The 22,570-nt window shown below is 35.8% G+C and overlaps 5 protein-coding genes across 10 annotated transcripts; 3 read left to right on the top strand and 2 right to left on the bottom strand.

Moving 5' to 3' along the window:
- Positions 1-1,970: 1,970 nt before the first annotated feature.
- On the top strand, positions 1,971-8,783 carry Mys45a (SDA1 domain containing protein Mys45A). The gene is made up of 11 exons (XM_070673058.1): positions 1,971-2,218; positions 2,327-2,434; positions 2,669-2,773; positions 4,999-5,097; positions 5,193-5,708; positions 5,789-6,023; positions 6,190-6,325; positions 6,418-6,730; positions 6,809-7,402; positions 7,475-7,683; positions 8,669-8,783. The coding sequence occupies exons 2-10, from the start codon at positions 2,348-2,350 to the stop codon at positions 7,673-7,675; spliced, it is 2,286 nt and encodes a 761-aa protein (XP_070529159.1). The 5' UTR covers positions 1,971-2,218; positions 2,327-2,347; the 3' UTR covers positions 7,676-7,683; positions 8,669-8,783.
- Orc5 (origin recognition complex subunit 5) lies at positions 2,793-4,745 on the top strand. The gene has a single exon (XM_070673266.1). The coding sequence runs from the start codon at positions 3,021-3,023 to the stop codon at positions 4,332-4,334; it is 1,314 nt and encodes a 437-aa protein (XP_070529367.1). The 5' UTR covers positions 2,793-3,020; the 3' UTR covers positions 4,335-4,745.
- Positions 8,114-13,709, bottom strand: LOC139112240 (protein MTO1 homolog, mitochondrial). 6 transcript variants are annotated; one of them, XM_070673186.1, is made up of 11 exons: positions 13,617-13,709; positions 12,522-12,555; positions 11,332-11,448; positions 10,908-11,207; positions 10,640-10,816; positions 10,041-10,448; positions 9,662-9,834; positions 8,942-9,391; positions 8,660-8,763; positions 8,474-8,534; positions 8,114-8,257 (listed from the first exon to the last, which is right to left on the bottom strand). In XM_070673186.1, the coding sequence occupies exons 1-11, from the start codon at positions 13,692-13,694 to the stop codon at positions 8,153-8,155; spliced, it is 2,007 nt and encodes a 668-aa protein (XP_070529287.1). In that variant the 5' UTR covers positions 13,695-13,709; the 3' UTR covers positions 8,114-8,152. The 6 variants fall into 6 exon arrangements, with proteins under 6 accessions (XP_070529287.1, XP_070529251.1, XP_070529260.1 ...); XM_070673150.1 differs by lacking the exon at positions 13,617-13,709 and adding an exon at positions 13,009-13,143 and having other exon boundaries at positions 11,332-11,597; positions 12,522-12,689; XM_070673159.1 differs by lacking the exon at positions 13,617-13,709 and adding an exon at positions 12,755-12,850 and having other exon boundaries at positions 11,332-11,597; positions 12,522-12,689.
- Positions 13,223-14,928, top strand: Ap-2sigma (adaptor protein complex 2, sigma subunit). The gene is made up of 4 exons (XM_070673304.1): positions 13,223-13,526; positions 13,901-14,050; positions 14,138-14,311; positions 14,494-14,928. The coding sequence occupies exons 1-4, from the start codon at positions 13,335-13,337 to the stop codon at positions 14,593-14,595; spliced, it is 618 nt and encodes a 205-aa protein (XP_070529405.1). The 5' UTR covers positions 13,223-13,334; the 3' UTR covers positions 14,596-14,928.
- On the bottom strand, positions 14,919-22,568 carry Ints2 (integrator complex subunit 2). Its single transcript, XM_070673047.1, has 5 exons — positions 18,973-22,568; positions 16,751-18,843; positions 16,324-16,528; positions 15,920-16,226; positions 14,919-15,834 (listed from the first exon to the last, which is right to left on the bottom strand). Exons 1-5 carry the CDS (start codon positions 19,254-19,256, stop codon positions 15,382-15,384), a joined length of 3,342 nt encoding a protein of 1,113 aa, XP_070529148.1. The 5' UTR covers positions 19,257-22,568; the 3' UTR covers positions 14,919-15,381.
- Positions 22,569-22,570: the final 2 nt, after the last annotated feature.

Genomic DNA, 22,570 nt, shown 5'->3' with positions numbered 1-22,570 from the left:
TATACCGACAAATGTCTAAATAATTGCCTTTACGAGTATGCTTCGCGGGAAAAAATTGTCCATAGCCGGTTAAATTATTTTCTTTTTTGAATATTAAAACAAACCATGCGCACGCTTTGCATCCGCTATTTTTCAAAAAGTTTGTTGTCAGCGGAATGAACGGCGCCAAAAAAGTGCGCATAACGGTAAAAATAAACGGGTCGCAATACAAAATTTTTCACACTCATTGGACACTCGCGGTATCATCCCCATGCCGACCAATTACAACCCTTCTCTTATCACCTGATAGGTGGGAACGTTTTTTCCCTAGTGCGCCAATTAATTACCCCCTCAACATAAGTACCGTTATCACGACCGCGCTACCCTCATTTTGCGCCTAAATGTAGTCGGGAACGGATGTGTAAAGGGGGGATAACTGTTCTCTACCGGAGTTCAAGTTTAAGTTCACGGTCACTTCGATGAGTCAGCGCCTTGAGGAGTAATAATTAAATAAAAGTTTCATCGACGATACATCAAGATACATCAAGATACATCAAGATACATCAAGATACATCAAGATACATCATATTTCTTTTGTCAAGATCGAGGATTTAACGGAAGCGTCGTGGATTATCCTGCGAGCGATCTAATGCGCGGTGAATATTATGTGAGCGAGTGTGAGTGTGAGCGTACAGTTTTGCGTTTTTGTATATTATACGGGGTGTTGTGTTTAAGTTATTATAAAACAAGGTCGCTTTTCTCGTGATCGGAATATTGTTTCGCGCTCTCGGGTTATAATTCGCGTTTTCAATTTATTTTTAATTGATCGTTGTACAGCCCGGAGTATTCGTCGGTCCCTCGCGGAGTGTCGTTTTCTGTTTCGTTAGCCGTGACTGATAGTGCGTGCGCTACTGCACGCAATTCGGGAAATTGGCATCTGCTGCTTGAGATTCGCGTTACGCCGGATTGTGTGACGCGTATTTTAGTAGTTTTATAAGTCCTATTCGAACAATTTTTCCTTGTTTTATAATAATTTAAACTAAGTATGAGTGATATTGTAATAAAATGCGCGGTGAATATGAGTCATAGTGTTATGAAGTGCGCGGTGAATATTATGTGAGCGAGTGTGAGTGTGAGCGTACAGTTTTGCGTTTTTGTATATTATACGGGGTGTTGTGTTTAAGTTATTATAAAACAAGGTCGCTTTTCTCGTGATCGGAATATTGTTTCGCGCTCTCGGGTTATAATTCGCGTTTTCAATTTATTTTTAATTGATCGTTGTACAGCCCGGAGTATTCGTCGGTCTCTCGCGGAGTGTCGTTTTCTGTTTCGTTAGCCGTGACTGATAGTGCGTGCGCTACTGCACGCAATTCGGGAAATTGGCATCTGCTGCTTGAGATTCGCGTTACGCCGGATTGTGCGACGCGTATTTTAGTAGTTTTAAAGTCCTATTCGAACAATTTTTCCTTGTTTTATAATAATTTAAACTAGGTATGAGTGATGTGTAGAATGCATAAAAAATTTTTAACCACACCGGTTGTACTTGCAGAAAATATGAAAAGTATATACAACCGACAGTCCGCAGTCTGTTTAAGTGGGACGGAAAATTTTTGCTGCATTGTACATTAAAAATTTATATTACATTATATCTTGAAAATGTCGTACAATACACAATTCGGTGACTCGGATTTCGTACTATTTAAAATTATTTAAGACTCCGCGATGTTACCGAGAAGCGGATCTGCGATATGTGCCGGCGACGCCACGAAAGAACAGGACAGACAGTGTATAGGTCTGGCCTGTTCTTCTATCCGACGGCAGCCGAAACGCTGGCTTCACACGGACGAGTCTCTATATCTGAACGCGTGGAAGCCACGATTCCGAGTTGGGCTCTCTGCGTCCGAGGCATTAGCTGGCGCTACGGGCACACACGGACACGGCATTGTGCCTAGTGTGCGTATGTTGCCCGTCTAAAATCTGCGACCACTGGGTGCCACCCGTGCCACTCAACATTAGAAAAAGAAGAAGATTTCGCACATGAGGCCACATGAGGCGTAAAGCATAGAAAGAAAACGGTTTTCGACGAATTTAAAGTTACGATATTTCACGTAAAAGAAATTGTTAAGGACTAAAAAACTTACGATTTGTTGTTTAACATACACAGGATGAAAATAGATTATAGTGCTTCACCACGAATTTAAACCAAAAATTTATGAAGGTTAATTAGTTTCCAAGCTGTGTGAGTATGCAAGTGTAAAAACGTTTTTATATTTTATTAAAATTGATAAAATATTTTTTATTAATAATCGCAATCTTTTTTTTTAATTATTAAAAGAATTTTTTTCAGGCGTTTAATTAGGTTTTAAATATGGTAAGACACAACAACCAACTACCGGATAATCTTCCACAACTGCAAAATCTTATCAAACGTGATCCAGAGTCTTACAAGGAAGAGGTAACCTCTTTATCTGAGTATATTATACTTTTCTATATTTATTTTATGTATAAATTGCATTTTATGTATGAATTTTTTTTAATGAGTTTCTATGTACTTTATATACTCCTTTATTTTTTTAGTTGATATTTCATAAAATTAAAGTATTAATAAAAATTAAAAACCACTATTAAAAAAAATAATAATATTTGCTTATTAAAAATAATACTAATGAATTATATAATTTGCTTACAGTTTCTTCAACAATATCAACACTACAAGTCTACTTTAGAAGTTTTCCATCTAGAGCCCACTCAATTTAACAAAAGTCTTGATGAGCTGATAATCTTCTTAGCTCAGGTTAGCAAGTACATACATGCTTAAATCATAAAAGCAATAAGAAACAAAAAAATTAATTAATAAATAAAAAAAATATATATATATATATGTATAAATATATATATATATATATATATATACATCTGTTGTAAGTGCACAAATAATTTGTCAAAGCTGTCATCATTCTCAGATACATGTAGCATAGTTAATGATAAAAATTGAAGAGTAAATTTCGGTCTTATTCCTTGGGTAATTTTAAAGTGCAAACATGGAGAGGTATTTAAAAAAGATTGCAAAGAAGAATAAAATTTTGTGTCGTGAGAAGATTATAATGCAGCTGTATTCTTTAATTGGTACAGCTGACGAACCGATGCCAGAGAGCATATTTGTTTATGGACATATGGCTACTGGAAAATCGTTAATTATACAAAGCCTGCTCAATTATTTAAAGTACAATGTTAGCTACATTAATTGTATAGAGCATTTAGGTAGTAGACACATATTTAATTATATCCTGGATGATTTAGCCGAATCAACGAGAGACTTGAGCGATGTACAATTGAAGTGCAACTGCGACAATATTATGGATTTTATTTCCGTGCTTAAAAAGATTTTCCACTACGACAAACGCCCAATTGTGTTGGTATTTGATAAATGTTACAAGATAAAACACTTTGACGCGACCTTTTTGCCGGCGATCTTGAGACTCAAAGAGTTATCTGGCATTAATGTGTGCACGATTTTGATAAGTGACATCGCATGGGATAAATATAACGGCAAAATAGGCGCATTGAAGCCAATAAAGATTTATTTCCCGCAATATACGAAAGACGAAATGGCCGAACTGCTGCTATTAGACAAACCAGCGAATTGTAATACGGATTTTTATAAGAATTATTTGAATCTCTTTCTTTCTGTATTTTTTCGCTTTTGCCGAGATTTTAACGAGCTTCGGTACATGGCCAAAATTAATTTTATCAAGTACGTGGAACCTGTAGAAAGCAAACGAATCGAACCGGATAATGTTGCCGCATTATGGCGAAATATCTCTGCCACTTTGAGATCCAATCTGGAAATTATTTACCTTAGGGTTTCCACAGGGGATTTTTTGCAACCCAATCATGAAATTTCAAGAGAGATCGAGTCGACAACAAAACTGGCTTTGAGTTTTGAACTACCTTTTTACGCCAAGTACATGCTAATCGCGGGATATTTAGCTTCGCACAATCCTGCAAAGTATGATAAGCATATTTTTATGAAGCAAAGTAGTAAGAGACGAAAAAAATTACGATCAGTTAAAAAAACGGAAAATGACTTGCAAAAGAAATCTCGCGTTTTCACCATTTCGAGAATGCTCGCGATTTTCTGCGCTATTCTTAACGAAAAGGTGGATATCAATGCTAATTTGTTGGCTCAGATATCTACTATGTGCCAGCTTGGTCTGTTGTCTATTGCAGGAGATAACGTTACACAATTGGATGAGACTAAATTTAAATGCTGCGCAAGTCACGACTTTATTATCGTCGTAGCTAAAACGATTGGCTTTGACATAAAGCATTACTTGAGCACGAACATGGATTAAGGGCTAGTTGTTCCTAATTTTTTGTACTTTTTTTGGTGAATATCTTCCTTTCTAATTAAATAAGGACACATAATATATTATTTGCCAAGTAAAGTTATCAAAAAGTTTAAACAATCAATCCTAATTACACTTCATATACACGCAATTCATTATATTTATCTTCATTTATAATTTCACGTGTGTTTCCACTTTAATTTTATTTAACTGTTTGTTACACAAAAGCTTCTTGAGTACTAAAAAACACATTTACGTATATAACATCTTAATTTATACTTTAGAATAAGATTTTATTTTTATATATATTTCATATGTAATCGAGTTTGTGTAATGCATGACATAATTTGAAATACGAGAAATGTAATTTGTATAAACAAGAATTTAGTTTTCTTTTAATTAAAAACTTTGCAAGTACGGATACTATGTTTATTTAAATTATTTCCTATGCTGCATTAACATTTACATATATGAAGCGTTTTACAATTGTGTTAATGTTTAAATTATAATGAAATACAGTAATTTTTTTTGCATGCATAAAGTGATATATAAAACAATATATCATAATTTGAATTAGCTACATAATTGATTTTTTTATAATTTAAAAAATTACTCGAAAAATTAACCCATGTGCCAAATTGCTTGTCTACCTTTTTATATATCATTATAGGTAGCTCATTGTTATCCAGGTGATTTGAAAACATATCCTCAAGAGATTGTTGACATATTACAAACTCATAATATCATTCTAGACAATGAAATGCGAATGGTAAGCATTAAATAACACTAGGTATCAAATGCAAAATATATATTGTATGTAATTATAATTCTGTCTCTTTTACTCTTTTTTTTTTCTTTTTACAGACGTTTTGTAAAGCGTTGATTCAGCTGCGTAATAAATCTCTTTTGGAACCCACTGCTCTACTCAGTTTATTTTTTGAGCTTTTAAAATGTCAGGATAAGGCTTTAAGGCAGTTTCTTCAAACGCACATAGTTACAGATATAAAAAACGTTAATGCAAAGCATAAAAATGCCAAGATCAATACAGTATTACAAAACTTTATGTTTTCCATGCTGAAAAATCCTAATGTTAAAGCCGCAAAGATGTCCGTAGATATTATGATAGAGCTGTACAACAAGAATGTCTGGAATGATATCAAGACCGTTAACGTCATAGCCACAGGCTGCTTCTCGAAAGTAACAAAAGTAGCAGTAGCCAGTTTAAAATTCTTTTTAGGAACTGATCCCGAAGAAAAAGACAGCGATGACAGCGATTCGGATGATGAACCAAGTGTGAGGGAAATTATGATGGCTAATAAAGTAAATAAAAAAACGAAGAAAAGGCAGAAGCAATTGAAGAAGGCTAAACAAACATTCGTGGTAAGTAATTTAATATTTGGAATTTGTAACGTTTATAGGAAATGTAAACTATAGCTTTTAATTTTTATGTACATTTTTAGAAGGCGAAAAAGAAAAAATCTAAGGCGCCGCAATATAATTTTTCAGCGTTACATTTAATTCACGATCCCCAGGATTTTGCTGAAAAACTGTTCAAGCAGATAGAAAAAAATAATGATAGATTTGAAGTGAAACTCATGACGTTGGATGTTGTTTCTAGACTTATTGGCTTGCACAATTTATTTCTCTTAAACTTTTATCCATATATACAAAGGTTCCTTCAACCCCATCAACGAGGTGAGATTAATATAATGTATCAACATATTCGAATATTAATTTTTTTTCTATTAATTTCTTAATTAGTTTCTTTTTTATACTCTTACTGTGTTGCTCTTATTTTATTTATTCTCGCGCAACAAAAAGCAAAGCGTGAACTTATGGAATATATGTTTTTTTTTTCCAGAGGTTACCAAACTGTTACAGTTTATAGCTCAAGCTGCGCACGAGTTAGTTCCCCCTGAGGTGTTGGAACCCGTTTTAAAAACGCTGGCAAACAATTTTGTAACTGAAAGAAATTCTGCGGATGTTATGGCTATTGGGTATTTCGACTTACTTTTACTTTAATTCTAACGATTTTACATATATACATACATATATGTATGTATGTACATTATTAATTATGTATTTGCAGTTTAAACACCGTACGTGAAATATGCACACGATGTCCATTGGCCATGAATGAAGATTTGCTTGAGGATTTAACACGATACAAACACTACAAAGAACGTTCTGTTATGATGGCAGCGCATTCTTTAATTGGAACATTTAGACGTGTAATGCCTGATTTATTACATAAAAAAGAGAAAGGTCGTCCTACAGAGGCCAATATTATGATAAAATCTTCCAAGTATGGTGAAATTCGAGCAAGTGAGTTTGTACCAGGGGCAGAAGTTTTGTATAATCAACCTGCTAAGAATAATAAAGAAAATGATAGCGACGAAGAGGTAAGTAAAAATATTTGAATCTTCTGACATTTGTTTTTTGTAAAATATATTTTAAAAAATGTATCTTTGAAAATATAGGATGATGACGAATGGATTGACATAAGTACAAGCAGCAAAGAGGAAACTAGCGAAGAAGAGGAAAGTAATGAAGAGGATATTAGTGAAGAGGAAACTAGCGAAGAAGAAATCAGAATAAACGAATCGGTCGATTTAGATGAAACGACAAGATCTTCTATTTGTAAGAATGAAAATGATAAGACACTATTGGACAGCGAAACTATTGGTACACAAAATACTTGTGAAGAAAATAGCCAAAATAGAGAAACAAATCAAGTTTTGCGAAAGAAAAATGTTTTAACGAAGCAGATGAAGAAAGCACAAAAATTGGAAAAGAGGATAAAACACAAGTCCGAAAAGAATGAAGAATTGACGGCTGAGAGGAAAACGAAAGCGTCCGAGATATCTACTCAACGAATTCTCTCAGATAAAGATTTCCGAAAGATTGATGTTGCATTAGCAAAGCAGGAAGTAACGTATGCTAAACGCGGCGTTAAGAGGTCGCACGACCAAATTCTGACGAATCAAAATGGAGAATTGGTGAAACTTAGCGATATAGAAAATATATATAAGAAACGCAAACATGATAAGGCTGCCCGGCAGCAATCGGTAAAGGTACGTATAAATTATATTATGTTTTAGTCTCATGTTAAGATTGGAATAGTTTAGACATCGTTAAATTTACAGAAAGGACAAGAAACGCGAGACAAGTTTGGATTCAAAGATCGACGACAAAATCCATTGTGCAGCACAACAAATCGTGAAAAGAGAAAAGGAAAAGTATTCTCGATGTTAAAACAGAAATTAAAAACAAAAGTAAAACGGTCTTTTAGAGAAAAACAAATTGCTCTTAAAAATCATCTGATAAAGCAACGGAGAATGAAATAAATATTAAAGTATGTAATTAACTTCTTTATAATAATATACTTGTTATTTGTATACTCACCGTCAGAAATGGTGTTCATGGTGCTACGACGGCGGCTAGCGTACGTGATCTTGGCGTGATGTGCATCGAATCTCACACGAAGCGCGCGCGTAGATGTGTTACGGAGCACCGGTCACAGAGGACTGAGAGAGAACGCGGATTACTACACCCTCCCGTACTCGGCGCCCGAGAATAGGGGAAGTCACGTACGCCAGCCGCCGTCGCCGCTCGCCGCAGCAAATGCCATATCTGTTGTTCAGTGTACATATAATGTACGTTTTTAAATACATTTAGATTCTTAAAAAAAATTAAAGGGCACGTTATTCTATCGTTATTTGATTTACTTGTGATTAAATTCTTACTTGAATAATTTGGTGTTTGTTAGCAAAATATTAGACACATTATGAAAATCCTTGACGTTTATTTTTCATTATAATAAATTATTGTGTTCTAGCAACATTCTCATTGGAATGTTGTCTAATATAATAAAGTAGTCTCAATATAGCAGAAGGTGTCACCCCCGAGATTTTATTAGCCGCTGCGATCTGTAAAATAACTCTCGGTAATACAAATCGTTAGTATAAATAAGCATAATTTGATTAATAGATAAAAGGTGTTAATTTATGGAAATAATTGTGCCTCAGTCAAAGTAAATACTATTAAGATTAAAATAAGCAAGGAAAAAATATACTTTTGCAAAATTTATTAGAAACGTAACTTTTTTATTAATTAATTGTAAAATAATTAATGAAAAAATTTACCGTGCGTGGAAAATGTTTCATGAGTTTTTCTCGATCTTCATTCGATAGATTTAAATCAGAACTATAACAAATAATATAAATGATGAATAATCTCGTACTTTTCTTGAATATTTAGAACATTATTATGTTTATTAATTTTACAACATACTAATTAAGTAATTAAATAGACGATTCTTTAATCTTTACCTGTTATAGTCGATATCCTCGGGTATGATCATCTTTTCATTTCTCCTAATGTCATCGACTTGGACCTGCTGCTCTGCGACAACATAATTATATTTTGCCTCTATCTGAAAATAAAATTATTACGTGTTACAAAAATATTTGCGAATACATTTGACTTTTACACATTCAAATATATTTGGTTGAAAGTATTGAAACTTATGTTACACATATTTCAATCCCTTTTTTTTTAATTAGACTTTTTTTTCCAAGATACGATATATGTTCAATAATGAATTCACAAACCTCTACTCTTCTCGCAAGATTGGGATCTTCATCCATATGTTTTAAACTCGGTAACAGTTTCACAAGTTGTGTGAATGTAACTTCCTCATCAGTTATGGAGAACATATCAAATGCCGACTTGTACTCAGTAGACTTTGACTTTTTCATGTCCAACATATACCGCCATTTATTGACCGTCCGTACGTCACTTTTGAGTATTTGTATAGCTTCCTGCATTTTATTAAAAATTGCTCTCGTCCTCTCAATTCTCTCGCGGGAAACGCAGCCTATCGCATACCCCTTTTCTGTTAATCTTTGATCAGCGTTATCAGGACGCAAGCTCAGACGAAATTCCGATCTGCTGGTGAACATTCTGTACGGTTCCGTAGTACCTTCCGTTATTAAATCATCAATAAGAACGCCAATATACCCTTCGGTTCGACTTATCAAAAGTGGCGGCTTATTAAATACCTAAATATATACAGACTTGTTTATTCAAAATGCATATAAAATAGAGTTATAGTTACTAACTTTTCGATTAGCAATAAAAAAGTCATGTTTGGAATAAGTTAAAGATTTATAATCGTAAAATAAAGACATATAAAAGATAAGCTAAATTAATTATTAAAAAAAATTAAACCGCTTAATTTACAGAAAGTTAGTAAATTTTAAATTAGTTTTTTCTCAAAATTGAAAAATGTTAACATTCTCTATAAGGACTTTGTATATAACACTAATCACCTTAGCAGCCGCGTTAACACCCGCGATGATACCTTGTGCGGCTGCTTCTTCATAGCCGGTGGTGCCATTTATTTGCCCAGCGAGAAATAATCCTGGAATTTTTTTCGTCTCCAATTGAGTGGTCAGTTCCCTGGGATCTATGTAATCATACTCGACACCGTAGCCAGGTTTTACTGAATTAAAATATAAATATAAAAGAAAATTGGAAAAACTTTCTAAAAAAATTACGTATAATAAAAGGGCTCTATCATCACCAGAGCTTAATTATAAATATTTGAATAACATTAATGTGATATTATAAAAATTTGCAAATAAGATTTACGAATAATTAAATACGATAAATTTCCAAAAGTAATCAAAACTTAATCTAAGAGATTACCTAGACGAGCGTTTTCCAGTCCTGGGATGCACTTAACGAGTTCCACTTGCTTATCTTCTGGTAGAGTACATGACAATCCACTCGGATAAATTAGCGACGAGTCCAGGCCTTCCGGCTCCAGCCAGATTTGATGTTTAAGCGCTTTGAATCGTAGAATCTTACTTTCTATACTCGGGCAATATCGGGGGCCTGATAATTCCTCTGTTACATGTAAATTACAATGCATATTATCCCTTATGATCTTTGCAACATTTTCATTTGTATATGTCAGGTACGTTAGCACTTGTTTGTTGGACGGTAACCATACGTTATCACTCATAAACGAAAATGGTATAGGAGAATCGTCCGGCAAAGATTTCAAACACTTGGTGAAGTCTATACTTTCTTTCTCCAATCTCGGTGGAGTGCCTAAAAGTACATACATAATATTAATTAATAAGTTGTTATATTAATAATAATACATGCATAATTAGTAGATTATTAAAATTTTAATTATATATACTATATTACAATAAAAAATAAAACATAAATTTAATGATTAGTACATTATATAATTTTATTTTATTTAAAAAATATATTGCGTAAAGTATTGTTCTTGCCAGTTTTCAATCTTCCTATTCGAAATCCAAGTCTGTCGAGCGTATTAGCCAAGCCAATGCTAGGTTCATCGTCCAATCTGCCTGCAGGTCTTTTTTCTAATCCGATGTTTATTTGGCCTTTCAAAAAAGTTCCTGTAGTTATAATCACCGCGTCACCAAATATTTCCGTTCCATCTTCTGTAAATGTAATCAACTACATTTTTATCATTTTAATTAAAGTAAAACATTTCAAACTTGCTTTTTAGTTTATAAAAAAATCCAAACATACTGAGAATTACTCCTTGACAGAACATCAGATCGTTCTTCAAGATTAGATCTTCTACAGAGGATTCGTAAATATGTAATCCAGGCATACTGAAAAGTTCTGCTTGAAGGTGCTTCTTATACAGCGCTCTGTCGATTTGAGCTCTGAGGCCCCATACCGCTGGCCCCTTACGTTTGTTCAAGACTTTGTAGTGTATCCCTGAAATATCGCATATTCGACAGCATACTCCATCTAAAGCATCCACCTCTCTCATCAAATGGCCCTTTCCAATTCCACCAAAGGATGGATTACATGACATTTCTCCTGCAAATGTAATTGTATTAAAGTATATTATGTCAATTTAACTTTAAATAAAAGTGCTTATTACATGTTGCGAAATTTAAACTTTAGCACACCATTATTATTTAAAATTTAAAAGTATACGCACCTATGGTACTTTTTTTCTGAGTGACCAACAGTGTTTTTGCACCCATTCTAACGGCAGCAGCAGACGCTTCAGTTCCGGCATGACCGCCACCAACAACAATCACATCAAATTTATTATCTATTACTTTTTTTACATTTATCATTTTTCTTAACGAGCACTTCTGTCGAAAGCATTCGTCACCCCATTTGTTTAATAGAGATGGCCTGATCCTTGTAAGTATCATCATCTTGCGTTATTTATCACGCCCTTCGTTGGTATTTCATTTACTGCAAAGATATTTCGTCATTAAACGTTATGAAGAAATTCTCGTAATAAAATATTAATTTACTAATACATGATAAATATCACGGAATAAGATTAATTATTTATATTTCTTCGATAAACAAATGCCACTCTTATCTAACTTATCCAACTTTTATTTATATAAAAAATTATTCCTTATGTAACTTTCTTTTCACAATTTTGTGTTTTGTCAATAGAAAAAGAAATTTGTGGCGTCAAATAATGAGGTGAATGTTTATTATGTTTTTATTATGTAAGTTACAAACAGTATAACAATATAAAATGGAAAAAGTGACAGGAATAAATATATTAAGCATGGTAATCTAGTAGTAGATACTCCTCATCCTTCAAGGCTCTGTACAACGAAATGTAACGAATTGCATTATGCATTTTTAATAATATTAATCGCTCACATAAGTCCTCCTTACTTTCAAATCTCAAATCCATGTATCCTAAATTATTGAAAAATTCTAAAACAAAATTAAAACAATTCATGCTGATGGCATTGTAATAAACAGATTTCCACTTGGGATCGTTCGACATGAGCAATAATGTCTCATCCCATCGTGCAGCCCAAGCAGCTGGTATGATTTCTAAGGCGATGCAATCAGTCCATCTAGCTGTGTCATTTTTTATTAATCCTTCCTTGTCAAATTCCAAAATACTACCGGTAGAATCGACTATTCCGATATGCAGGTTGTCACTCGTTACATTGTAATCAAGAAAGCTACCTCGCAAAGGCCGAATCACGACACTCGTCGGACTGTGTGCAGCATTCGCAAATGGATATGGAACACGAAATGGATCCGTAATGAAGTTTTGTATCTCCGACGAGCACATCGGGCACGTCGCTGGCACGCGGAAACAAAATACATTCTTCGCTGAACAATGACGGAAGCAGATGATACCTGGATCGTTGTTCATGTTTTCAAAGAGCATTCTGTGCACTTGATAACCGCAGAATTTTATTTTTCTAGAGAAATCTTCATTTGTCTTCTCAAGTAAGACGAGAAGTCTGCCAGTTTGCGAAACGAGACGTATGTAGTACATACATATATACAACAAACGTTTATCACCTGAAATCAATTTAGTTGATCATCCCTTTTTTAAATCCTTTTTTTCGCTATTTTATAATGCTTACACTGAAAACGAGAAAACAAAAAGAAAGAACGAAAGAAAAATGACAGGATAAAAATATGTGCGATAACATAAATAAAGTATATATGAAGCAAGTTTGTAGATACATGTGTTAAGTGGCAAGATCATCTCATTTTAACTTATATAACGTATTTAACAAACAGCGCAGAAAATTCAATGGTATCACACCATACTACGTTTTTACATACAGCAAAGATATCTTATGTGCACGTGTCAAGTGTAATTTAAACGGGATACCTTAAAGCAGTGCTCGGAATAAAATGCACATTTCGTTTCGACTCGATTCTCAAAACTTCTCCGTTCCTTCACTGTAAGCTCGAAGGCTAGATTGCATGTGGAGAAAATTAGAAAATCTGTTGAATTCCGATCAAGTGCTAGCGAATGAATAAAATTTCGTAAAATTAATCTATATTAAATCAGGAGATTGCAAATTAACGTTTAAAAGGAAAATGTTAAATATTAATAAATAACGCGAAAAACAAGAGCGAAATATTTCGCGATTGTTATTCACCAATAGAAACACAGTATTAATTCCGATATCCATGCAACGACTCGAGAAATGAATGTGTTTACGGATTTCACCGCGGCCGGCGGCACTGCTCTGCCCATACAGACTATACACTATACAGAGTATATCTCGAAATCTTGATTCCAAAGTGGCCGCATCTGTAATCGTGGTGGGCGGAGAATTGATAAAATTTTATGTTTACCAAAGTTTTGTAGAACGTTCGTGTACCGAATTACCTTTCAAAATGGTACGTGTGAAAATATTTTACTGAAATTTAATTAATGTCAGCTTTTAACACTGATAAGAATATGAACAAGGACAATATGCACGGAAAAATATGCGTTAAAATGTAATTTTTGCTTCTGTTAGGTGGTTGAGCCATTCTTTTGACAAATTTAAATACGATTTGTGACATTCGTTGATAAAAAATATATATATTGTAGTGTTTGCTTTATTAAAAGCTGTAAATTGAAAATTAAAATGCAGCATCTTTGAGAATTATTTTACATTTTCAGTTAAAAATGTGAAGAATTGAATTAATAATATTTAAATAAGAAAACAATTTTTTTTAAGAAAATGTAATTAAGCTTTGAATACTTGTTTCTTTTTTTTTTTTTGCAGATACGATTTATCCTCATACAAAATAGAGCTGGTAAGACTAGGTTAGCAAAGTGGTATATGAACTTTGATGATGATGAAAAACAGAAATTGATAGAAGAAGTTCATGCAGTGGTTACTGTAAGAGATGCAAAGCATACAAACTTTGTTGAGGTTGGTTTGATCAAATACAATTTTTTTGCATTATATATGTGTGTGTGTTTGTCACATATGCTAAATATTGAATGTTATATATTTCAGTTTCGCAATTTCAAGATAGTATACAGGCGATATGCAGGCTTATATTTCTGCATTTGTGTCGATGTTAACGACAATAATCTCTGTTATTTGGAAGCAATACACAACTTTGTTGAAGTACTGAATGAGTACTTCCATAATGTATGTGAGCTGGATTTAGTCTTTAATTTTTACAAGGTATTCTTCCTCACTTTTTTTGATTCATGTCTTAGCAATTATTTACCATAAACTTTGCAAAAATCAATCATTTCTTTACTTAAATTATCATGAAAGTAATCCTAAAAAATTTAATTACATTACTATTATTATATAACTGGCATTATTTGATAATAATAATTATGGTTACAATTATATTTTAGGTGTACACTGTTGTAGATGAAATGTTCTTGGCTGGTGAGATCAGAGAGACAAGCCAAACCAAAGTGCTGAAGCAGCTTCTGATGTTGAATTCTCTGGAATAAATCAGCTTGTTGATGTTGGTTTTATGTGTTAACAAATGCATGATCTGAATATATCACATGTCTAATGTGAACTTACAATTACAGTCGCTCACATAATGATTCGAAAACTACTAAATTTTGACTTTTAATTTTTATATTTTTAATATACATACAAAGAACAACAAAAATATATTGTGTTAGATTAAGTCATTTCTACATTTTTGCGTTATGACTTGTAAAATAGAAAAGAATAGCGCTCAAAACATGACAAACTATTGTAGACGCGAAAAAGGTAGAAAATATATTGCCTTTGTTTTAAATATATAATAAATCATGTAAATATGTTCTAAAGGATATGAAAAATGTCTTTTTATTATCACACGTTTCTTACATTAGAAAATATAAATTTATTTTCTCAATGCAAAACAATATTTCTGTAAAAGAAAACAAAATTATATATACATTCTTTTGTACTTACTTTTAAATTCAAAATAAATATGCAACTAGCATTTTCGTCTACAAGAAAAGTCGTTAAATATACAGAAAGATAAAGTTAATAATTTGATATGTATATGAAATCAACTTAATAAATTGTTATTTATTAGATGATTCAACGATGTACTACTCTTATTAACGCTACAAAATGGAATTCATCAAAATCAAATATTTTATATATTATTAAAAACCGTTTACAAACTTAAATTAAAAGTTGCTTTACAATAACGCATAACTAAGATTTATGTACAGATAATACATTAGAAGTCTCAAAATAGTCAACAAGTTTCTACTGCAGCTAACTATTGCACTTTAATAAACTCGCGATTGCAATATAGCTTTCTGCAATAGCATACAAAATGTTGTATTTACTTTCTGACACAACAAATCTGCTGCTTTGTCACCTAAGGCAGCTTGAGCTGTACTGACTCTGCCAAGTTGCAACAACAGGCCTGTAATATCTTCAACCAATGGAGGGAAAGCCAGACAAATTCGCGTTAACGATGGCAAAACTGGCATGAAAAGATTGACACGATCCTCGGCGGATAACACGCCCAATAGCGTTATTAGGGTATTAATTGCCAATCGAGAAACGCTCAGGGCTTTTGGCAAAGCATACTGAATTGCTAAGTGTGAAGCGAGATCAACGGCGAATACTTGTTTTTCCGATTCAGGCTGCGACAATAATTCTGGAATCCAATCGAGGCATATATGCATCGATGGAATTCCAGAAACCGTGATTGGAAGTAATTCCCGTGGATAGCCCTGTAAAAAGATTTTTTTTCGTGAGAATTATAAATTAAAATTATATAAAAATAAATTGACTAAATCAAGAAAATAAACTTTATACCTGAAAATGAACTAATTTAGCTAAAGATGGATCAGCTATGAATACTTGATGCAAGTAAGAGCACACAACGCTTCGTATTTCTCGAAGAGACCACATTTGTCCAAGAGTTTTTCTGTCTTCTTCCGTCTCCAAACATGTTTCCAGTAAAATCTGCACTGCCGCGCTTTCTTGACCCGCCACTAAAGCTATCCTCAAATCTTCTCTTTCCGTCTCGCTCGTTAACTGTCCGATTTTTTCGGTCAAAGGCTTATCCTGCATGTGCCTGGATAATTGAGATCGCGAGGCGGCCAACGTAGCTTGTAGAATTCTACGAACAGTTAAAAAAAAAAAAAGATTTGATCAACTTTATTTCAAAAATAAATTAATTACTATTGTATTTTATTTAATCAAATTATCTTGCTTACCTTAAGATTACAGATAAAATTGGCGCGCATCTAAAAACTCTCGTATCACATCTCAATACTTGTAACGGATCCAATACGATATTATCTTGCGTTAAAAAAACGTTTTTCACTATTGAATTTTCTACAAGTAACGCGTTTATGGAAAGCACCCATAAGCAACGTGGCAGAACAGTGTTAAGTCTGAGCCACACTTGTTTATAAAGTTCTGAAATTAGAAAAGTTCTTATAAGTTTCTTGTTAATAAATGTTGACATCTCCTCGTATTTAATAATTAATAATATACATATTTAATTAATTCTAAAATCTCCATTAATTAAATATTAATTAAAAATATATAATTAAATATATAATACAAAACAGTTAAAACAGAATTACAATGAGAAATGCAAATAACTTTTACTAAATACTTATTAAACAAACAATGTACCTTGTATATATCTAGGAACCTGCTCGTCAAGAATATCTTTAAAATAATGTATTATCAATTCGGCATGCGGCCACACTTCAGTCGGTTTTAATGCCATCAATTGTCTCAATAATCTGCCGGTCCTCGACGGACAAGTTTTAACGTGACTAAACGCCTCGACGATCGCTACTTCGCTAATTTTTGTGTTTTCGTAGCTCGCGATGGCAGAATCTATATTAATCATTTCATCATCGAGCCAATCGTCCACCAGAGATAAATGTGGAAAGTGTATAGCCAGCAGCCGAAGAAGAGGCGAAAACAAGCTGGCATAATTCATCTGATCTCGCTGGACCAGTTGCAACAGATATTTGATTGGTAATTCGGATAAAAATTCCGTCGAGTAAGATTTAACTTTCCTGTTTTGCGATATAAACGTGTGCATGTTGGACAATCTCACGTCCTCATAAAGCAAAAGATAGTACAGCAATAATAACTGCGAGGTGAGCGAAGGCTTCGACGTGTCGATGTCCATATTATCAGCGTCTATTTGCATAACATTGATGGGATTTTTCTTAAAATCGAAGTTCGCCCCGAACACGCTGTTCTGGAACACCCGTCGGATTTCGTTCTCAGTGATAGGTTTGTTTGTGTGCTCAGACGTTTTGTTGTTCGTCATCAGGATAGAATTCACGTAGACCTCTACGAGAGCCGGTAGAACCGGGTGCAACGGTGGCACACTCGCACAGATCTGTCGATATATCCAGTTCTTGATGGGTACTCGATGCTTCGCGAACGCCCGCGATTTTAACAACTGATGAATGCAATGCACCGGTAAAAAGCCAGGAATGTTGGCGTTTAACATCGCGGTAACCGGTACCTTCACGGCATGAGCAGTGACTACTTGTTCCGTGAAAATCTCCTGCATAAAAATTTGCTTGATTCGCGTAAGATTATTGGGCCTGATAGGTATCTTCATGCCGAGCGTGGCGCATACTAGCTCGCAAATAGCCGACAGTTGATTACTATGAAAATGTATCGCCATCAACAGTAGCATTTCGCCGAAGCTGGCAGTGACGCCGCTCGCGCTCTCGAAGTAGGCTTCCTCGCGCACCAGCCATTGTACCCATTCGATGCTGCGCTTTTCTAAATTGTGATGGCCAATTAGAGACGGGCATGCTATCAGCATGCACAAACCGAGAGACACAAATCTAACACCAGCCGGCGACGGCGGCGGATGCGACGTCAGGAGCTGTACGATCATCGCAACCTCGTCATCTTGAAACTTAATGCCGCCAATACCTCGCAGAGCACAGTATAGTCTAAGTAGTGCGCTCGCTTGAACGACCTGTGACTCCGCCAACTGACTGTCCGTACTTTGCGATGCGATTGTTTGCAGACGTTTCAGCAATTCCTCCCGTAATGACTGCAAAGCCGTCTGAGATTCCCACTTGCGCTTTTGCCCATTCCTGATAAACATAGCAATCCAAGAACGTACCTGCTGGTCGCTACCAAGTAGCAAGCCAGACACAAACGCGACTACATCACTCTCAGGCTGCAAACTGTTTGCGTTCTCATGTTCAAGGCTCAGAGTTATAGCCAGCGCAGGCATTCGGCACAATTCCACACACTTGGCCCTAATCGCCAATGCTTGGCTTGGATTCATCTGACAGAGCAATGTTATCGCTTGTGTTCTGATTCTGCCTAAGGCAGACTCTTCTTGGCGTTCTCCATTAGCTATTAAATGAGTGCATACCTCTGAGAAACTGTCTGGACTATTGGCAACAATCCAGCAAATAATATCTGAACCGTGCTTAACATGCAAGAGAGTCTCTGTAATGTCCAGGATGGAAAGTAACGTCGGTAGTTCAGCGAGAGCAATGCAAATCACGTAACTAATCTCCTCCATGTACACCACATTGTCAAACAGATCTGACTGTCTAATCTGGAATTCCTGATTTTTTTGCTGCTCTTGTATTTGGGATGCTATAAACAAAATTTCGCTGAGCACTAACCTGATTCTGCGAATGGATTCGCTGCGCTCAAATTCCAACGCCAAGCCACTTTGCAGAGACTGAGCCAGCACACTGTCTCTCTGTACACTACCAAGCTTTTGTCTAAAAAAGACAGGTAAATGTCAGTATATTATCAATTCAAATTTTAAAAAATTGGTTAAAAAAATAAAAAATTTTTATAACAGATAGTTCTTCAGTAATAAACTTTAAGCTCGGCATGCAAATCCTAACCTCAACTGCTGTTCCTGCCGCACGTCGGTTTCGAGGGCGTGAAAGTCAATGGACAGTAGAGCAATGATGGAGTTCACGGATTCGATGCCGGACAATATAGTCAGCACTTGCTTTCTGCCTTCGACGCACTCCTTCGTTATGTCCAACGGCGAAATAAGACTCATCCTAACCAAGCACGGAAGAATAGGCCTGATCTCCTTGTGCGAACACAAGGACAATTCCATAATGTCGACGTTCTGTATCGCCGTGAACACGCGCGGCGACACGCGCGTGTTCTCATACATTTTGTCCCGGAGTTTTCCCGATTACTCTTAACGTGAGCTAACTGCAAACGAAACTGAACGACACTAAACAAGACTAAACCAGTGGTCGCAGATTTCAGACGGGCAACATACGCACACTAGGCACAATGCCGTGTCCGTGTGTGCCCGTAGCGCCTGCCTCGGACGCAGAGAGTCGAACTCGGAATCGCGGCTTCCACGCGTACAGATATAGAGACTCGTCCGTGTAAAGCCAGCGTTTCGGCTGCCGTCGGATAGAAAAAAAGGCCAGAACTATACACTGTCCTACTCTTTCGCGGCGTCGCCGGCAGTTATCACAGATTCGCTTCACACTAACATCGCCGAGTTATAAGATGAGAGCAGAAATATAAACTTAACAGTAAAATAAAAAGATTTTATAATGATTTTATAATTAAATACGCGTAATTGCGGAGCGATTAACGACGCGTCCGCACCCACGAGGCTCCGCAACTAGACCGACCGTCAGAGATTTCGGCGCGTACAGAGAAAGATTTCGATTGCGAACGAGTATAAATTTATTTAGAATTTTTGCCGATATGTGTATCGGTGAAACGCGCTTTAATGCGCGTAGCTATTATGCGATAACTCAATCTCACGTTTCTTGATTAAAACGAACGCCATCGATCGGATCGTTTATTGTTAATGAGCGGATTAAATTTCTACATATAATTTAATTAGCGGGGTTCGTTTTACACCGCGTATCTGAAAATCACTCGCGCGTGCTGGTCACTAAAGCTCTATTTGACTTTACGATATCGCGGATGAGAAGCGACATGTCTAATTTTTATTCACAATAATCGTCGAAATAATTGAGTGGCTTTTTTGCACGTTATCACTCTCGCTTTCTACAGATTAACTTATTGTAAAACTGCGAACTCTCTTTTTCTTATACCGACAAATGTCTAAATAATTGCCTTTACGAGTATGCTTCGCGGGAAAAAAATTGTCCATAACCGGTTAAATTATTTTCTTTTTTGAATATTAAAACAAACCATGCGCACGCTTTGCATCCGCTATTTTTCAAAAAGTTTGTTGTCAGCGGAATGAACGGCGCCAAAAAAGTGCGCATAACGGTAAAAATAAACGGGTCGCAATACAAAATTTTTCACACTCATTGGACACTCGCGGTATCATCCCCATGCCGACCAATTACAACCCTTCTCTTATCACCTGATAGGTGGGAACGTTTTTTCCCTAGTGCGCCAATTAATTACCCCCCCCCCAACATAAGTACCGTTATCACGACCGCGCTACCCTCATTTTGCGCCTAAATGTAGTCGGGAACGGATGTGTAAAGGGGGGATAACTGTTCTCTACCGGAGTTCAAGTTTAAGTTCACGGTCACTTCGATGAGTCAGCGCCTTGAGGAGTAATAATTAAATAAAAGTTTCATCGACGATACATCAAGATACATCAAGATACATCAAGATACATCAAGATACATCATATTTCTTTTGTCAAGATCGAGGATTTAACGGAAGCGTCGTGGACTATCCTGCGAGCGATCTAATGCGCGGTGAATATTATGTGAGCGAGTGTGAGTGTGAGCGTACAGTTTTGCGTTTTTGTATATTATACGGGGTGTTGTGTTTAAGTTATTATAAAACAAGGTCGCTTTTCTCGTGATCGGAATATTGTTTCGCGCTCTCGGGTTATAATTCGCGTTTTCAATTTATTTTTAATTGATCGTTGTACAGCCCGGAGTATTCGTCGGTCCCTCGCGGAGTGTCGTTTTCTGTTTCGTTAGCCGTGACTGATAGTGCGTGCGCTACTGCACGCAATTCGGGAAATTGGCATCTGCTGCTTGAGATTCGCGTTACGCCGGATTGTGTGACGCGTATTTTAGTAGTTTTATAAGTCCTATTCGAACAATTTTTCCTTGTTTTATAATAATTTAAACTAAGTATGAGTGATATTGTAATAAAATGCGCGGTGAATATGAGTCATAGTGTTATGAAGTGCGCGGTGAATATTATGTGAGCGAGTGTGAGTGTGAGCGTACAGTTTTGCGTTTTTGTATATTATACGGGGTGTTGTGTTTAAGTTATTATAAAACAAGGTCGCTTTTCTCGTGATCGGAATATTGTTTCGCGCTCTCGGGTTATAATTCGCGTTTTCAATTTATTTTTTAATTGATCGTTGTACAGCCCGGAGTATTCGTCGGTCCCTCGCGGAGTGTCGTTTTCTGTTTCGTTAGCCGTGACTGATAGTGCGTGCGCTACTGCACGCAATTCGGGAAATTGGCATCTGCTGCTTGAGATTCGCGTTACGCCGGATTGTGTGACGCGTATTTTAGTAGTTTTATAAGTCCTATTCGAACAATTTTTCCTTGTTTTATAATAATTTAAACTAAGTATGAGTGATATTGTAATAAAATGCGCGGTGAATATGAGTCATAGTGTTATGAAGTGCGCGGTGAATATTATGTGAGCGAGTGTGAGTGTGAGCGTACAGTTTTGCGTTTTTGTATATTATACGGGGTGTTGTGTTTAAGTTATTATAAAACAAGGTCGCTTTTCTCGTGATCGGAATATTGTTTCGCGCTCTCGGGTTATAATTCGCGTTTTCAATTTATTTTTAATTGATCGTTGTACAGCCCGGAGTATTCGTCGGTCTCTCGCGGAGTGTCGTTTTCTGTTTCGTTAGCCGTGACTGATAGTGCGTGCGCTACTGCACGCAATTCGGGAAATTGGCATCTGCTGCTTGAGATTCGCGTTACGCCGGATTGTGCGACGCGTATTTTAGTAGTTTTAAAGTCCTATTCGAACAATTTTTCCTTGTTTTATAATAATTTAAACTAGGTATGAGTGATGTGTAGAATGCATAAAAAATTTTTAACCACACCGGTTGTACTTGCAGAAAATATGAAAAGTATATACAACCGACAGTCCGCAGTCTGTTTAAGTGGGACGGAAAATTTTTGCTGCATTGTACATTAAAAATTTATATTACATTATATCTTGAAAATGTCGTACAATACACAATTCGGTGACTCGGATTTCGTACTATTTAAAATTATTTAAGACTCCGCGATGTTACCGAGAAGCGGATCTGCGATATGTGCCGGCGACGCCACGAAAGAACAGGACAGACAGTGTATAGGTCTGGCCTGTTCTTCTATCCGACGGCAGCCGAAACGCTGGCTTCACACGGACGAGTCTCTATATCTGAACGCGTGGAAGCCGCGATTCCGAGTTGGGCTCTCTGCGTCCGAGGCATTAGCAGGCGCTACGGGCACACACGGACACGGCATTGTGCCTAGTGTGCGTATGTTGCCCGTCTAAAATCTGCGACCA

This window comes from Cardiocondyla obscurior, linkage group LG02 (assembly GCF_019399895.1).
Source record: "Cardiocondyla obscurior isolate alpha-2009 linkage group LG02, Cobs3.1, whole genome shotgun sequence".
In the NCBI taxonomy this organism is placed as follows: Eukaryota; Metazoa; Arthropoda; class Insecta; order Hymenoptera; family Formicidae; genus Cardiocondyla; species Cardiocondyla obscurior.
The sequence above is the reverse complement of the archived record's forward strand: the minus strand, read 5'-3'. Positions and strand labels throughout refer to the sequence as shown.

What these genes read in the sequence shown, in the direction of transcription:
- Ap-2sigma (XM_070673304.1), top strand. Translation starts at nt 13,335, where the DNA reads ATGTGTTTACGGATTTCACCGCGGCCGGCGGCACTGCTCTGCCCATAC. An exon ending in CCGAATTACCTTTCAAAATG is followed by an intron (nt 13,527 to 13,900) that starts GTACGTGTGAAA and finishes TTTTTTTTGCAG; the next exon opens with ATACGATTTATCCTCATACA. An exon ending in TAGTCTTTAATTTTTACAAG is followed by an intron (nt 14,312 to 14,493) that starts GTATTCTTCCTC and finishes ATTATATTTTAG; the next exon opens with GTGTACACTGTTGTAGATGA.
- Orc5 (XM_070673266.1), top strand. Translation starts at nt 3,021, where the DNA reads ATGGAGAGGTATTTAAAAAAGATTGCAAAGAAGAATAAAATTTTGTGT.
- Ints2 (XM_070673047.1), bottom strand. Translation starts at nt 19,256, where the DNA reads ATGTATGAGAACACGCGCGTGTCGCCGCGCGTGTTCACGGCGATACAG. An exon ending in CGGCAGGAACAGCAGTTGAG is followed by an intron (nt 18,844 to 18,972) that starts GTTAGGATTTGC and finishes TGTCTTTTTTAG; the next exon opens with ACAAAAGCTTGGTAGTGTAC. An exon ending in GGTTCCTAGATATATACAAG is followed by an intron (nt 16,529 to 16,750) that starts GTACATTGTTTG and finishes TTCTAATTTCAG; the next exon opens with AACTTTATAAACAAGTGTGG.
- Mys45a (XM_070673058.1), top strand. Translation starts at nt 2,348, where the DNA reads ATGGTAAGACACAACAACCAACTACCGGATAATCTTCCACAACTGCAA. An exon ending in AGGCTAAACAAACATTCGTG is followed by an intron (nt 5,709 to 5,788) that starts GTAAGTAATTTA and finishes GTACATTTTTAG; the next exon opens with AAGGCGAAAAAGAAAAAATC. An exon ending in GCGGATGTTATGGCTATTGG is followed by an intron (nt 6,326 to 6,417) that starts GTATTTCGACTT and finishes ATGTATTTGCAG; the next exon opens with TTTAAACACCGTACGTGAAA.
- LOC139112240 (XM_070673186.1), bottom strand. Translation starts at nt 13,694, where the DNA reads ATGTCACAAATCGTATTTAAATTTGTCAAAAGAATGGCTCAACCACCT. An exon ending in AAAATTACATTTTAACGCAT is followed by an intron (nt 12,556 to 13,616) that starts ATTTTTCCGTGC and finishes TATCAAGTGCAC; the next exon opens with AGAATGCTCTTTGAAAACAT. An exon ending in AATAGGAAGATTGAAAACTG is followed by an intron (nt 10,449 to 10,639) that starts GCAAGAACAATA and finishes ATGTACTTTTAG; the next exon opens with GCACTCCACCGAGATTGGAG.